Raw genomic sequence first — 15,265 nt, forward strand, 5'->3', positions numbered from 1 at the left:
GCTCCCTGTCGGCTGTCACCACCCCCAGCCTCTTCAAGGTCAAGCCAGTCCCTTCAAGGATGCCATCCATCCATCTTGCCCTTTGTCGGCCCTTCTTCCTTTTTTCTTCCATTTTCCCCAGCATAATTGTCTTCTCCAAGCTTTCCTTTCTTCTCATGATGTGTCCAAAGTACTTCATCTTTGTCTCTACTATCCTTCCCTACAATGAGTAGTCTGGCTTTATTTCCTGAAGGATGGACTGGTTGGATCTTCTCACGGTCCAAGGCACTCTCAGAACCTTCCTCCAGCACCACAGTTCAAAAGCACACACACATATATAAGAGGGTTCTTCATGATATATTTTATATTTTACGTGTTGTTATCTATTTTGCATCGTCTCGGGGACCATATTGGATCAAGTGGCGATAAACGCTCTAAATAAATAATTCAATCCCTTCTTAAGAAAGGAAGAGAAGGTCCAAACAAAGAGTTTTATTCACCTTAAAATGACAGACATTACTGTTTCCTTTGTCCTCAGCACTCCCCTGGAAAACAAAATAAACCTGATGGGATTTACTTACATCTTGTCTGCAGAAGATACAGTCTGTCTTTCTCTCTCTTTATGATTTTTAAAAAAGTATTTTCAAGTTTCAGAGTCCATTGGGCCTTATGCCTCTTCATCTTCGTCTTCTTCATCGCTGATGACATACTTCTTATGCTTCTTGCTGGCCTTGTCATCATCCTCTGCTTTCCTCTTCCCCGAAGGCTCCCCTTCCTGCAAGGATGGAGAAGGTTTTTTAGAAGTCAATTTGAGGATGGGAAAGAGACCTTCCAATTCTAAATATTAAAACATATACGTACTCACTCACACATTCCAAAACAAGGATTGTGTAGAATATAAATAAAGTATTGTTGTTGTGGTTGTATTATTATTATTATTATTATTATTATTATTATTATTAGAATACAGTTCCAAACCCTGTCCAACTTTAAGAAAGTTAACACTGCATTTCTCAACCTGGAGGTCGGGGCCCTTGGGGAGGGGGGGGGGTGTCAGAGGGGTCAGCTAAGACAATCAGAAAACATGGTTTGGGGGTTCTGTGTCATTGTTGGTGAGGTTCAGAATGCTCTTTGACTGTAGGTGAACTATAAATCCTAGAAACTACAAGTCCCAAAGGGAGGCTCACTACAGTGGGTGCCTTCAAGGCATGGGGATTCTATGTGGGAAGTTTGGCCAAGTTCTATCATTGGTGGGATTCAGAATGCTCTTTGATTGTATATGAACTATAAATCCTAATAACTACAAATGTCTCCCAAATGTCAAAGTCTATTTCCCCCAAACTCCACCAGCGTTCACATTTGGGCATACTGAGTATTTGTGCCAAATTTGCTCCAGATCTGTCATTGTTTGAGTCCACAGTGCCCTTTGGATATAGGTGAACTACAACTCCAAAATTCAAGATCAATGCCCACCATCAAGATCAATGCCCACCAAACTCTTCCAGTATTTTCTGTTCGACATGAGAGTTCTGTGTGCCAATACTGGTTCAATTCAATTGTTGGTGGAGTTTATTTATTTATTTATTTATTAATGCGCTTGTATACCGCTAATATCTGAGCCTAAATCGGCGACTCATTGGGGTTTACAACACTTAAAAAACAACAATATTCAGTTTAAAAGCATAAAACACATATACAATACAAATTATTGGGCCACCAATAACCATCCAATGCATCTCGTAACTGGAGTCGCAATCCAAATTCATCGTCCATGATTACCAGTCCTTTAGTCATCATAATTCGTTGCAACGGATTAACCGAATGCTTGTTTAAACATCCATGTCTTCAATCTTTTCCGAAACACCATCAGCGAGGGGGCTGATCTTACCTCTATGGGGAGGGTGTTCCAAAGCCGAGGGGCCACCACAGAAAAGGCCCTGTCTCTCGTTCCCGCCAGCCGCACTTGTGAAGCCGGCGGGATAGAGAGCAGGGACTCCCCAGAAGATCTTAGGGTCCTGGTGGGCTGATAGGTTGAGATACGTTCGGATAGATAAGTTGGGCCAGAACCGTTTAGGGCTTTAAAGGCCAACGCCACCACTTTGAATTGAGCCCGGTAGCAGATCGGCAGCCAGTGGAGCTGGTGCAGCAGAGGAGTTGTATGCTCCCTGCGCCCCGCTTCTGTTAGTATCATGGCTGCCGCCCGTTGGACTAATTGGAGCTTCCGGGCTGTCTTCAAAGGCAACCCCACGTAGAGAGCGTTGCAGTAGTCAAGACGGGATGTAACCAGAGCGTGGACTACCGTGGCCAAGTCAGACTTCCCAAGGTACGGTCGCAGTTGGCGCACAAGTTTTAACTGTGCGAATGCTCCCCTGGTCACCGCCGAAACCTGGGGTTCCAGGCTCAGCGATGAGTCCAGGATCACACCCAAACTGCGAACCTGCGTCTTCAGGGGGAGTGCGACCCCGTCTAGCACAGGCTGTAACCCTATACCCTGTTCGGCCTTGAGACTAACCAGGAGTACCTCTGTCTTGTCTGGATTCAATTTCAATTTGTTCGCCCCCATCCAGACCGTCACAGCGGCCAAGCACCGGTTCAGGACCTCGACAGCCTCCTTAGTAGCAGGTGGGAAGGAGTGACAGAGTTGGACATCATCTGCGTACAGATGACATCAGACTCCGAAACTCCGGATGATCTCGCCCAGCGGCTTCATGTAGATGTTAAACAACATGGGAGACAGTATTGAACCCTGAGGAACCCCACAAGACAAAGGTTGTGGGGTTGAACAGGAGTCTCCCAGTAACACCTTCTGAGACCGACCCTCGAGGAATGAGCGGAGCCACTGCAGAACAGTACCTCCAAGACCCATCCCCGCGAGGCGTCCCAGAAGGATACCGTGGTCGATGGTATCGAAGGCCGCTGAGAGGTCGAGCAGCACCAACAGGGACACACTCCCCCTGTCGAGCTCCCGACGCAGATCATCCACTAAGGCGACCAAAGCTGTCTCGGTACCATGCCCCGGCCTGAAGCCAGACTGTGCCGGATCCAGATAATCCGTGTCTACCAAGAATGCCTGGAGTTGTGAGGCCACCACACGTTCCATGACTTTGCCCAAAAAGGGGAGATTGGAAACAGGCCGATAGTTGACGAATTGAGTGGGGTCCAGTGATGGTTTCTTCAACAGCGGTTTTATCACAGCTTGCTTTAAGCTGGCTGGAATTTTGCTCACCCACTCGGCCAATCCCCCTCTGGCCTCCTTCAGAAGCCAGGATGGGCAGGGGTCTAGGATGCATGTGGTAGCTCTCATTCCTCCAAGCACCTTGTCCACATCCTCGGATTGAACCAATTGAAATGAATCCATCAAAACCGGACAAGCAGATGCTCGTGTTACATCCTCAGATACTGCCGTTAATATGGTATCCAGTCCAGAGCGGATCAAAGCGACTTTGTCTGCGAAGAACCGAGCAAAGGCTTCGCAGCGAGCTGCCGAGTCATCAGGGCACCCATCCTGAGTGGCGGGTTTTAATAGGCCTCTGACAACTCGGAACAGTTCGGCCGGACGATTCTTTGCAGACGCAATAGTGGCCGCGAAGAAAGTCTTCTTTGCGGCTTTTATTGCCGTGGCATATGCCCTTAAAAAGGACACAAACAGTGTTCAATTTGGCTCGCTCGGATCCAAACGCCACACGCTCTCTAGTTCCCTCTTCTTTCGCTTCAACGCTGCCAGCTCCTCGGTGAACCAAGGAGCTGGTTTAGCTCGGCTACTTGAGAGGGGACGTTCTGGAGCAATCGTGTCTATTGCCCTAGTCATCTCCCCATTCCAGAGAGCGACCAGAGCATCAACAGGATCACCAATCGAGGTGGCGGGAAATTCCCCAAGAGCCGTCAGGAATCCATCCGGATCCATAAGCCTCCTGGGGCGGACCAGTTTAATGGGTCCTCCACCTCTGCGGAGGTTGGGGGGTGCAGTGAGTCTAAAACTGACCAGGTGGTGGTCGGTCCATGGCAACGGAGAGATGGATAACTTCTCAACACCGCCACCTTCCTCCCATCCCTGGCAGAAAACCAAGTCCAATGTATATCCAGCACTGTGGGTGGGGCCAGATACCTGTTGGGACAGCCCCATGGTTGCCATGGTAGACATGAAGTCCTGAACCGCTCCCGATAAGGCAGCCTCGGCATGGACATTGAAGTCCCCCAGCACAAGCAGCCGTTGGGACTCCAATGCCAGGTCCGAGACCACCCCCGCTAGCTCAGGCAGGGAGACTGTAGTGCAGCGAGGTGGACGGTACACTAACAGAATCCCTAATCTGTCCCGGTCACCCACCCTCAGGTGGACGCATTCAAAATTTGTTGACTGCGGGATGGGGGCCCTGGTCAGAAGAATGGAATCTCTATAGACCACTGCAACTCTGCCTCCCCGCCCTCCGGATCTCGGTTGGTGCTGCACAGAGAAACCTGGTGGGCAAAGCTGGGTTAAATTTACACCTCCCGCTTCGTCCAACCAGGTCTCTGTGATGCACGCCAGATCTGCCCGTTCATCCAGGATTAAATCCTGGATGAAAGTTGTTTTACCGTTGACAGATCTGGCGTTCAACAGCACCACTTTCAATTCGGAGGGACCGCCATCCTGGTTACACCGACTTACCATATCAGGAGACCGATTTGGGATTACTAATGTTGTTCCACATTCCCTAGGCCGAATTAAAGGTCTCCCTTTCCCGTATCTCCCTCTCCCCACCACGACTTCTATGGGGGCTCCCCGGTTAACGGAACCCTCTCCCTCCTCCATGACGCATTCAGCAGCCAAAGTATCCACTCGTAATTCATTGTTGGCTGTATGGTATGTTATAGTTCCAGGATGCCATAGTCCTGCCTTCTGTTCATTTCCTATTCCTATTATGTTAAACTCCGGTCTTTCTGATCTACTCCGTTCCCTCTCTCTACCAAAAACAATTAACAGCAAGAATAACAGATGCCAGGGAATGGGTAGTGACATGGATAGTAGCTATGAACACTGTCAAAGGAGTTCTTAAAGTGCAGGAGTTCTTAAAGTGCAGATAGATAATTGTATCAACATACACGATGGTATAAGTAATTAAAGTGCAGTAGCTTAGTCAATTGGCTCTAAAGTGCTCGAATGGAGTGCGTCATGGAGGACTTAAATTCAGTGCAAGATGGTTGAGTCGATTAAAGTGCTAAGGCTCAGTAAAGTTAATGGACCACCGAGGTAGTAAGTTAAAGTGCTGATGGAGTAAAGTGCTAGAATCACGCTGAATATATATTCACTGTACTTAATAACGGTGCACCATTAGTTCTTAAATTCTCCGTTAATCATTAAGTATAGTTGTTGTTAATTACTGTGGTTAAGATCCCCCCCGCCTCTCGGAGTTTAGGTTGCTGTCCCGAGATATGTATCAGGTGCCAAAATGGACAGCACAGTCCTTTTAGAGTTAGCGCTAGTGGGGTGCTCCGCACACACACAATACAGATAGTCAGCACAGTCAAAGAAGATGGTCAGTACAATCAGAGATGGTCAGCACAGTCAAAATGCTCTTTGATTGTAGGTGAACTATAAATCCCAGCAACCACAACTCCCAAATGTCAAGGTCTATTATTCCCAAACTACACCAATGGTCACATTTGGACATATTGAGTGTTCATGCCAAGTTTGGTCCAGGTCTATCATTGTTTGAGTCCTCAGTGCTCTCTGGATGTAGGTGAACTACAACTCCAAAAGTGAAGATCAGTGCCCACCAAGCCCTTCCAGTATTTTCTGTTTGTTATGGGAGTTCTGTGCGCCAATATTGGTTCAATTCAATTGTTGGTGGGGTTCAGAATGCTCTTTGATTTTAGCTGAACTATAAATCCCACAACTACAACTCCCAAATGACAAAATCAATCCCTCCGAACCCCACCAGTATTCAAATTTGGGTGTATGCAGGATCTCCAGCTCAAGTATCTCAGCAGGCAGGTGTTCAGGGTGGTTTTGACGATATCTAAAGATACTTGCAAGCATGTCAAGGCAATTGGCTCCACTGCTGGATTGCTCTCACTGTCAAGAAGTTCTTTGTAGCCTCCAATTGAAATCCACCACTCTAATAATTGAGAACATCAACCTACCTTCTGGGACAAGAAGAGAAGAAACCTACACCTCCCTGTGACAGTGCCTTAGATCTTTAAGTCAGTGTTTCAAGGTGCTAAACAAAGCACTCCCTGGGATTCATACCTCCCAGTAAAGGTTCCTTACACGAGCAATTCGTGATATTAACAAATCAGAGCTTTTCTGCAAATGAAAGACTAAGAGAAAGTCCTTGAAAATTCTCAAAGTCAACCTCCGAGTGAAACACATCCTTTAAAGAGGCTGGCGATGTTTGCAACTGAGTTGTCACAAATGCTTCCTTCTCGCCCTGCAACAGAATCTCATTAGATTTCCGCAGATGGAAAATCCCTTGCTAATTAATCCAATTATTTGATTGCCAGATATACTCAAGTATAAGCCCAATTTTTCAGCCCTTTTTTAGGGTGAAAAAGCCCCCCTCGGCTTATACTTGAGTCAAAGTTATTTATTATTTTACTCTGTTGTTGTTGTTATTATTATTATTATTACGTTTATCATTTTACCTTATTTATTATTATTACTTTTATTATTTTACTCTATTATTGTTATTATTTTACTTGATTATTACATTTAACATTTTACTCTATTTACTATTACTGTTACATTTATTATTTTGCTCTATTATAGTTATTATTACACTTATTATTTTACTCTATTTATTATTATTACATTTAACATTTTATTCTATTTACTATTATTGTTACATTTATCATTTTACTGTTTATTATTATTATTACATTTATTATTTTACTACATTATTGTTATTACACTTATTATTTTGCCCTATTTATTATTATTACATTTAACATTTTACTCTATTTACTATTATTGTTACATTTATCATTTTACTCTGTTTATTATTATTATTACATGTATTATTTCATTCTATTGTTATTATTGCATTTATTATTTTAGTCTATTATTATTACATTTAACATTTTACTCTATTTACTATTATTGTTACATTTATTATTTTACTCTATTTACTATTATTGTTACACTTATCATTTTACTTTATTATTATTACATTTATTATTTTAATCTATTATTGTTATTATTACATTTAACATTTTACTCTATTTACTATTATTGTTAAATTTATTATTTTACTCTATTATTACCATTATTAAATTTCCATTATTTTACTCTATTATTATTATTATTATTAATTACATTTATTATTTATTATTTTTATTATAATTATTGTTTTACTCTATTATTATCGGAAGGATACATAAGCACATTTACATTGAAGAATAATAATAGTTTAATCAGAGTTGAACAATCTTATCTTATTTTAAATGTAAATATTTTTAAAAAATAACATTTAACCTACTGATGTCTCAATTAATGTAATTTTATTGGTATCTAGTTTTCATTTTGAAATTAACCAGTATCTGCTGCATTTCCCACCTTTGGCTTATATTCGAATCAATACTTTTTCCTAGTTTTTAGTGGTAAAATTAGGTGCCTTGGTTTATATTCGGGTCGGCTTATACTTGAATCTATATGGTAATCTAAGTTATAAGTCTGAGCATCATGGCATCCAGAACATCACTAAAAGCCAGTTTAGACTGAAGGAAACTTTACTTACTTAGGAGATCCCTCGTTGGCCGAGTAGGATAGTCTTCCAAGATCGGTATTCTTGTGGATCCGTAGGTGGCTGTGGAGCCCTATCCTTGACTTGCATGTTGTCCTGCAGTGAGGGCATCGGTTTCCGGTCAGGGTTGGCTTGACGCGCCTGCCTCTTGGCACGTTTCTCTCTTTCGCCCTCCATTCGTGCCTCTTCAAATTCTGCAGCACTGCTGGTTACAGCTGACCTCCAGCTAGAGCGGTCACAGGCCATGACTTCCCAGTTCTTGGTGTCTATGCCAGAGTTTTTAAGGTTGACTTTGAGCCCATCTTTCAATCTCTTTTCCCGTCCACCAACATTCCGTTTTCCGTTCTTGAGTTCAGAGTAGAGCAACTGCTTTGGGAGATGGTGGTCGGTCGGGTATCCGGACAACGTGGCCGGTCCAGCGGAGTTGATGGTGGAGGACCATTGCTTCAATGCTGGTGGTCTTTGCTTCTTCCAGCACGCTGACATTTCTCCGCCTGTCTTCCCAAGAGATTTTCAGGATTTTTCGGAGGCAGTGCTGATGGAATCGTTCCAGGAGTTGCATGTGACGTCTGTAGACAGTCCACGTTTTGCAGACATATAGCAGGGTTGGGAGGACAATAGCTTTATAAACAAGCCCCTTGGTCTCCCTACGGATGTCCCGGTCCTCAAACACTCTCTGCTTCATTTGGGAAAATGCTGCACTCGCAGAGCTGAAGTAGTGTTGAATTTCAGTGTCAGTGTTGACGTCTGTAGACAGTCCACGTCTTGCAGGCATATAGCAGAGTTGGGAGGACAATAGCTTTATAAACAAGCCCCTTGGTCTCCCTACGGATGTCCCGGTCCTCAAACACTCTCTGCTTCATTTGGGAAAATGCTGCACTCGCAGAGCTGAAGTAGTGTTGAATTTCAGTGTCAGTGTTGACGTCTGTAGACAGTCCACGTCTTGCAGGCATATAGCAGAGTTGGGAGGACAATAGCTTTATAAACAAGCACCTTGGTCTCCCTACGGATGTCCCGGTCCTCAAACTCTGCTTCATTCGGAAGAATGCTGCACTCGCAGAGCTCAGGCGGTGTTGAATTTCAGTGTCAATGTTGATGTCTGTAGACAGTCCACGTCTTGCAGGCATATAGCAGAGTTGAGAGGACAATAGCTTTATAAATAAGCACCTTGGTATCCCTACGGATGCCCCGGTCCTCTAACACTCTTGGCTTCATTTGGAAGAACGCTGCACTCGCAGAGCTCAGGCGGTGTTGTATTTCGGTGTCGATGTTGACTTTTGTGGAGAGAGGGCTGCCAAGGGAGCGGAAATAGGAAACGTTTTCTAATGTGACACCATTAAGCTGTTTCTCTGGCATTGGAGAGGGATTGGCCGGTGACTGCTGGAACAGCACTTTGGTTTTCTCAATGTTCAATGACAGGCCGAGCTTCTCGTATGCTTCTGCGAAGTGGCTTGTAGGTCTTCTGAACGCGCACAGACAAAGTTGTCATCGTCTGTGCGCTGTGAAGGAAAGTGGCCCAGAGGCTTAACTCCTTATGGGTCATTCAGAAACCAAAATAAACGAAAGGTTGTGATGTCTGACTGTTGTCAGGATTCCACGTTGTTTTCTCCCTCTCCCAACTCATACCTGAATGTCTAAATTCTTATTTCAAAAGGTTTCCACATTTCTGGAAACTGTGCAACTCAAAATGTTGTTATTCTATACAACTGATACTTTTGTTTTCCAAAGTTTGCATTGTTTTATTTTATGGAAAGTAACAGCTGATACATAGTTAAAATGTGACTCAAGGGAAAAGCATGCCTGGGCTCCTGATGATGTGTGGGAGATGCCAATAGGTTAGGCTCTTCTCTCTGGCTTTGATGTTCAAGTGCCCCCTTGTGTTGAACTTCAGCAAGAGCAATTGTTATTGAAATCAAAGACAAAAAAAAATCCCCCCAAAGCAGTGTTTCTCAACCTTCCTAATGCCGCGACCCCTTAATACCCACAACCTTAAAAAAGTATTTTCGTTGCAACTTCACATCTGTAATTTTGCTATTATGAATCGTAATGTAAATATCTGATATGCAGGATGTATTTTCATGCACTGGACCAATTTTGGCACAAATACCCAAAATGCCCAAATTTGAATACTGGAGTAGTTGGGAGGGATTGATTTTGTCATTTGGGAGTTGTAGTTGCTGGGATTTATAGTTCACCTACAATCAAAGAGCACTCTGAACTCTACCAACGATGAACCAAACTTGGCACACAGAACTCCCACAACCACCAGAAAATACTGGAAGGGTTTGGTGGACATTAATCTTGAGTTTTGGAGTTGTAGTTCACCTACATCTAAAGAGCACTGTGGATGCGAACAATGATGGATCTAGACCAAACTTTGCACAAATAGTCAATACTCCCAAATGTGAACACTGGTGGTGTTTGAGGCCCACTAACTCTAACAGGCATCAACCTACTCAGTCTTCTCAGGACTACGAGGCTTCTCTCTCACACACACTTCTCAGGATGACACTAGAATTGGCCCACTAACTCAGGCTTCGGTCTACTCACGCTCCTCAGGACAACGAGGCTTCACTCACACAGAGGTTTACCTTACATTCCTCAGGACGACACTAACATTGGCCCACTAACTCTAACAGGCATCAACCTACTCACTCTTCTCAGGACAACGAGGCTTCTCTCTCACACACACTCCTCAGGATGACACTAGCGTTGGCCCACTAACTCTAACAGAATTTGGCCTACTCACTCTCCTCAGGACGACAAGGCTTCTCTCTCACACACACTTCTCAGGATGACACTAGCATTGGCCCACTAACTCAGGCTTCGGCCTACTCACTCTCCTCAGGAAGACGAGGCTTCCCTCACACAGAGGTTTACCTCACACTCTTCAAGACGACACTAGCCTTGGTCCACTAACTAACAGGCTTCGGCCTACTCACTCTTCTCAGGACGATGAGGCTTCTTTCACACAGAGGTTTACCTCACACTCCTCAGGATGACACTAGCGTTGGCCCATTAACTCTAACAGGCTTCGGCCTATTCACTCTCCTCAGGATGACGAGGCTTCTCTCACACAGAGGTTTACCTCACACTCCTCTGGATAACACTAGCGTTGGCCCACTAACTCTAACAGGCTTCAGCATACTCACTCTCCTCAGGACGAGGCTTCTCTCACACAGAGGTTTACTTCACACTCCCCAGGACGACACTAGCGTTGGCCCACTAACTCTAACAGGCTTCGGCCTACTTGCTCTCCTCAGCCTCTGTTTAAGAGCCTCCAAAGAAGGCACCTCCACCATACTCCACAGCAGAGTTCCACTGCTGAACAGCTCTCACAGTCAGGAAGTTCTTCCTTATGTTCAGATGGAATCTCATTTCTTGTAGTTTGAAGCCATTGCTCCATTGCGTCCTTGTCTCCAGGGCAGCGGAAAACAAGCTTACTCCATCCTCCCTGTGACTTCCCCCAACATATTTATACATGGCCCACATCATGTCTCCTCTCAGCCTTCTATTCTTCAGGCTAAACCTGCCCAGCTCTTTAAGACGCTCCTCATAGGGCTTGTTCTCCAGACCCTTGATCTGCTCCCTCCTCCCTATGACTTCCTCTCTCATATTTATACCTGGCCCATGTCATGTCTCCTCTCAGCCTTCTCTTCTGCAGGCTAAACCTGCCCAGGTCTTTAAGCCGCTCCTTATAGGGCTTGTTCTCCAGACCCTTGATCATTTTAGTTGCCCTCCTCTGGCCATGGTGGTTGTTAAGAGTGGTCCACCATTTCTGTGTTGGAAAACTCACAGCAACGCAGAGATTCTGGCCATGAAAGCCTTTGACAACACATTGCGACCAACATGTTATGTAGTTATAAATGAATAAACAGGGCCATGCAGATGATACCCCTTGAAGGGCCTCTCACCTCGTCGCTGTTGAGTTTCTTTGCTTTCAGTAATCGCTGTGTTTTCTCTTCATCAGATCCTTCATCGCTGTCTGAAGAATAGATCCGAGCGCGTTCCTCTAAAAGGGGAAAAACAATCACCGGTGTTACTCCTGGAAAGTTAACCTGCAAACAGAATTACATGACAAGTGACTGAGCGTAGCTTAGAAACCGGAGATTCAGATGGATGTTTGTATAAAGTGAGGCCAGGCTGTGTGTTTCGAAAGGCATTTTCCATATGCGGGAAACATACGTATGCAAGCAACATTCAACAGTGATGGATATTTGCGCACTGCCACTTGCTGCTGCAAAAACAAGAAAGTAATCATTCGGTGTGAAAAGGAGATGCACTGCACAAACTGGGACACAAAGAACAGCTAAGAAGCTAAAGGTAAAGATTTCCCCTTGACATTATGTCTTGTAGTTGCACAATCATTTAGGAGTGGGTTGACAGGCCAGTAGGCCGGGATGCCTTGTAGTCATATATGGTTTTACTGTATGTATGGGCAAGTGTGTATGTTTTGTATATTTTGCACATTCTGATATGGTCAAAATTGACTAATCCATAAAGAATCGTTGAGTGAACAGGAACTCACTCCGTTCATGGATTTGAACCACTGACCTTCTGGTCAGCAAGTTTATTTATTTATTTACAACATTTCTATGCCGCCCTTCTCACCCCGAAGGGGACTCAAAGCGGCTTACAAGGTGCGTGTGTGTGTGTGTATATATATATATATATATACACACACACACAATATATTATATTATTAGCATAGTACAATATCAGTATTCAATCTGTACCTAAATAACTTTGTGTCTGTTGGGATGTGGGGGAAGCAGGGAGGGTATAAAAAGATGGGCTGAAACACTATGGAGAGGGAGTTGGGGAGTCGGGGGGGGGGGGCACAGAAGGGGCCTACATTGTTAATTGCAGCAATAATATGTTTCATGCTTATGTCTATGTTTGATGTGTTTATAGTTTTAACGGTTTTTATCTACAGTTATATGTTATTGATTCAGATATGTGATATTTTTATATATATGTGAGGCATTGAATTTGCCATTTATTATGTTGTAAACTGCTTTGAGTCCCCCCTGGGTTGAGAAAAGCATTATAGAAATGTAGTTACCATATATACTCGAGTATAAGCCGACCCGAATATAAGCCGAGGCACCTAATTTTATCACAAAAAACTGGGGAAATTGATTGACTTGAATATAAGCCGAGGGTGGGAAATGCAGCATTTACGGGTCAATTTCAAAATAAAAATAGATACCAATAAAATTACATTAATTGAGGCACAGGTGGTTAAATGTTTTTGAATATTTACATAAAACTGTAATTCAAGATAAGACTGTCCAACTCCGATTAAACCATTATTCAAACCTTCTTCAATAATATACTTACATGTCCTCCAATAATAATAGAGTAAAATAATAATAACAGAGTAAAATAATAAATGCAACAATAATAATTAATAGAGTAAAATAATAAATGTAATAATAACAACAATAATAAAATAATAAATGTAATAATAATAATAACAGCAACAAAGTAAAATAATAAATAACATTGATTCGAATATAAGCCAGGGGAGACTTTTTCAGCTTAAAAAAGGGACTGAAAAACTAGGCTTATACTAGAGTATATACAGTAATAATAACAATAAAGTTAAATAATGGAAATGCAATAATAACAGTAATAATAAAGGAGAATAATAAATGTAATACTAGAGTAAAATAAGAAATGCAATAATAATAAAGTAAAATAATAAATGTAGTAATAATAATAAATAGTGTAAAATAATAAATGTAATAATAGTAGTAGTAGTAATAATAATAATAATAATAGGGTAAAATACTGTAAATGTAATAATAGTAAAGAGAGTACAAAAAGAGTAAAATAATAACCTTGACTCGTGTATAAGCCGAGGGGAGCTTTTTCAGCCTAAAAAAGGGGCTGAAAAACTAGGCTTATATTCGAGTATATACAGTAAGTCTACTAAGCGATTGAACTTAATCTGTCCATTAAATTCAATATTGATGCACACTCTATGACAGCCTGAAGCAGACTTTTAAATCAACGACCCAAATCCGATTCAAGATGGAAGTTGTCTTTACCTCTGATGCCACCTTTGTATCTGTTCTTGATGGCTGCCAGGCTGATGGCTTCCTCGCCTTCATCCTCATCGTCGTAGCGGTCTGGCTCCAAGTAGCTGGCGCTCAAGCCCCGCTGGTGCTGCTTCTCCCGCATCCTCCGCTGCTGGGACTCCCTGCGGATGGATGCTCGCAGCCTCTCCTCCTCTTTCTGCCGGGGCCAAAGAACACAAGGGTGGTGGGACAAAGCGGGCAGGGAGGTGTCACGCATGGCGCTTGGGAGTCTAGATAGCCATGCAATTAATTTGAACTAAGTGCTCCTGTAAAAATGTATTGCACTCATTGAATCTGTTCCTCAGCTATGTTTCTTTCAGTTGTATTGTTTTTATATTGCTTTCAATTGTGTTGTTATTTATTTTATCTAATGTTTTAATTGGTTAAAGTGTTTTACATGTGAGTTTTAATTGTAATCTTGGGAGTGTCCCTTGTAAGCCACCCCGAGACCCCTTGGGGAGATGCTTGGCGGGATATAAAAATAATAATCTATATAAATAAAAATGTAATGTTCGTTTGTGGGATTAACAGAACTCAAAAACCACTGGGAGAATTGACACCAAATTTGGACACAAGACACCTAACAACCCAACGTATGTCCTTCACTCAAAAAAAAATGATTTTGTCATTTGGGAGTTGTAGTTGCTGGGATTCATAATTCACCTACAATCACAGATCATTCTGAACTCAACCAACTATGGAATTGAACCAATCTATTATCAGTATAATGTTATAGTACAATGTAATATATAATACATTGTACTCTGTGTATCTGTCTATATATGTTGTGTGTCTATGGCATTGAATGTTTGCCATGTATACGTACATTGTAATCTGCCCTGAGTCCCCTGCGGGGTGAGAAGGGCAACATATAAATACTGTAAATAAATACATGGAGCAATAAATATTTACGACATTTATATTCCGCCCTTCTCACCCCGAAGGGGACTCAGAGTGGATTACAAGATATATATATATACATACAATATATTATATTATTAGCATAGTAAAATATCAGTATTATATATTACCATATTGTACTATACCATTAAAGTGTAATATTATTGGTAATATTACATGTAATATAAAATATATAATTATAATATCATATTATTATTTGTATTATATTGTATTACTTTATAATATTATAAATATTATATGTATATACAACTACTTGAAAGCACACAACAACAATCCTATCCTAACTGCTGGGTTGGCAGAAGCTGGGCCTAAAAACAGGAACTCACCCCGTCTGTGGATTTGAACCACTGACCTTCTGGTCAGCAAGTTTATTTATGACATTTATATGCCGCCCTTCTCACCCTGAAGGGGACTCAGAGCGGCTTACAAGATATATATACGTATAATATATTATTAGTATAGTACAATATCAGTATTATATATTACTATATTGTACTATACCATTAAATTGTAATATTATTACATGTAATATAAAATATATAATTATAATGTATTACATAT

General features: G+C 42.3%; 1 protein-coding gene across 1 annotated transcript in view; it reads right to left on the bottom strand.

Annotated features, from left to right (window-relative positions):
* Window positions 1–451: 451 nt before the first annotated feature.
* Window positions 452–15,265, bottom strand: part of LEO1 (LEO1 homolog, Paf1/RNA polymerase II complex component) — a 28,872-nt gene continuing 14,058 nt past the window's right edge. The window contains exons 10-12 of the mRNA XM_060755554.2: window positions 13,754–13,940; window positions 11,612–11,709; window positions 452–754 (exon numbers count right to left, since the gene is read on the bottom strand). Of these exons, the coding sequence (XP_060611537.2) occupies window positions 647–754; window positions 11,612–11,709; window positions 13,754–13,940 (393 nt within the window). The 3' untranslated portion in view covers window positions 452–646. The remainder of the gene's footprint in view (window positions 755–11,611; window positions 11,710–13,753; window positions 13,941–15,265) is intronic.

The sequence above is a fragment of the Anolis sagrei genome, chromosome 9, assembly GCF_037176765.1.
Source record: "Anolis sagrei isolate rAnoSag1 chromosome 9, rAnoSag1.mat, whole genome shotgun sequence".
NCBI classification, from domain to species: Eukaryota; Metazoa; Chordata; class Lepidosauria; order Squamata; family Dactyloidae; genus Anolis; species Anolis sagrei.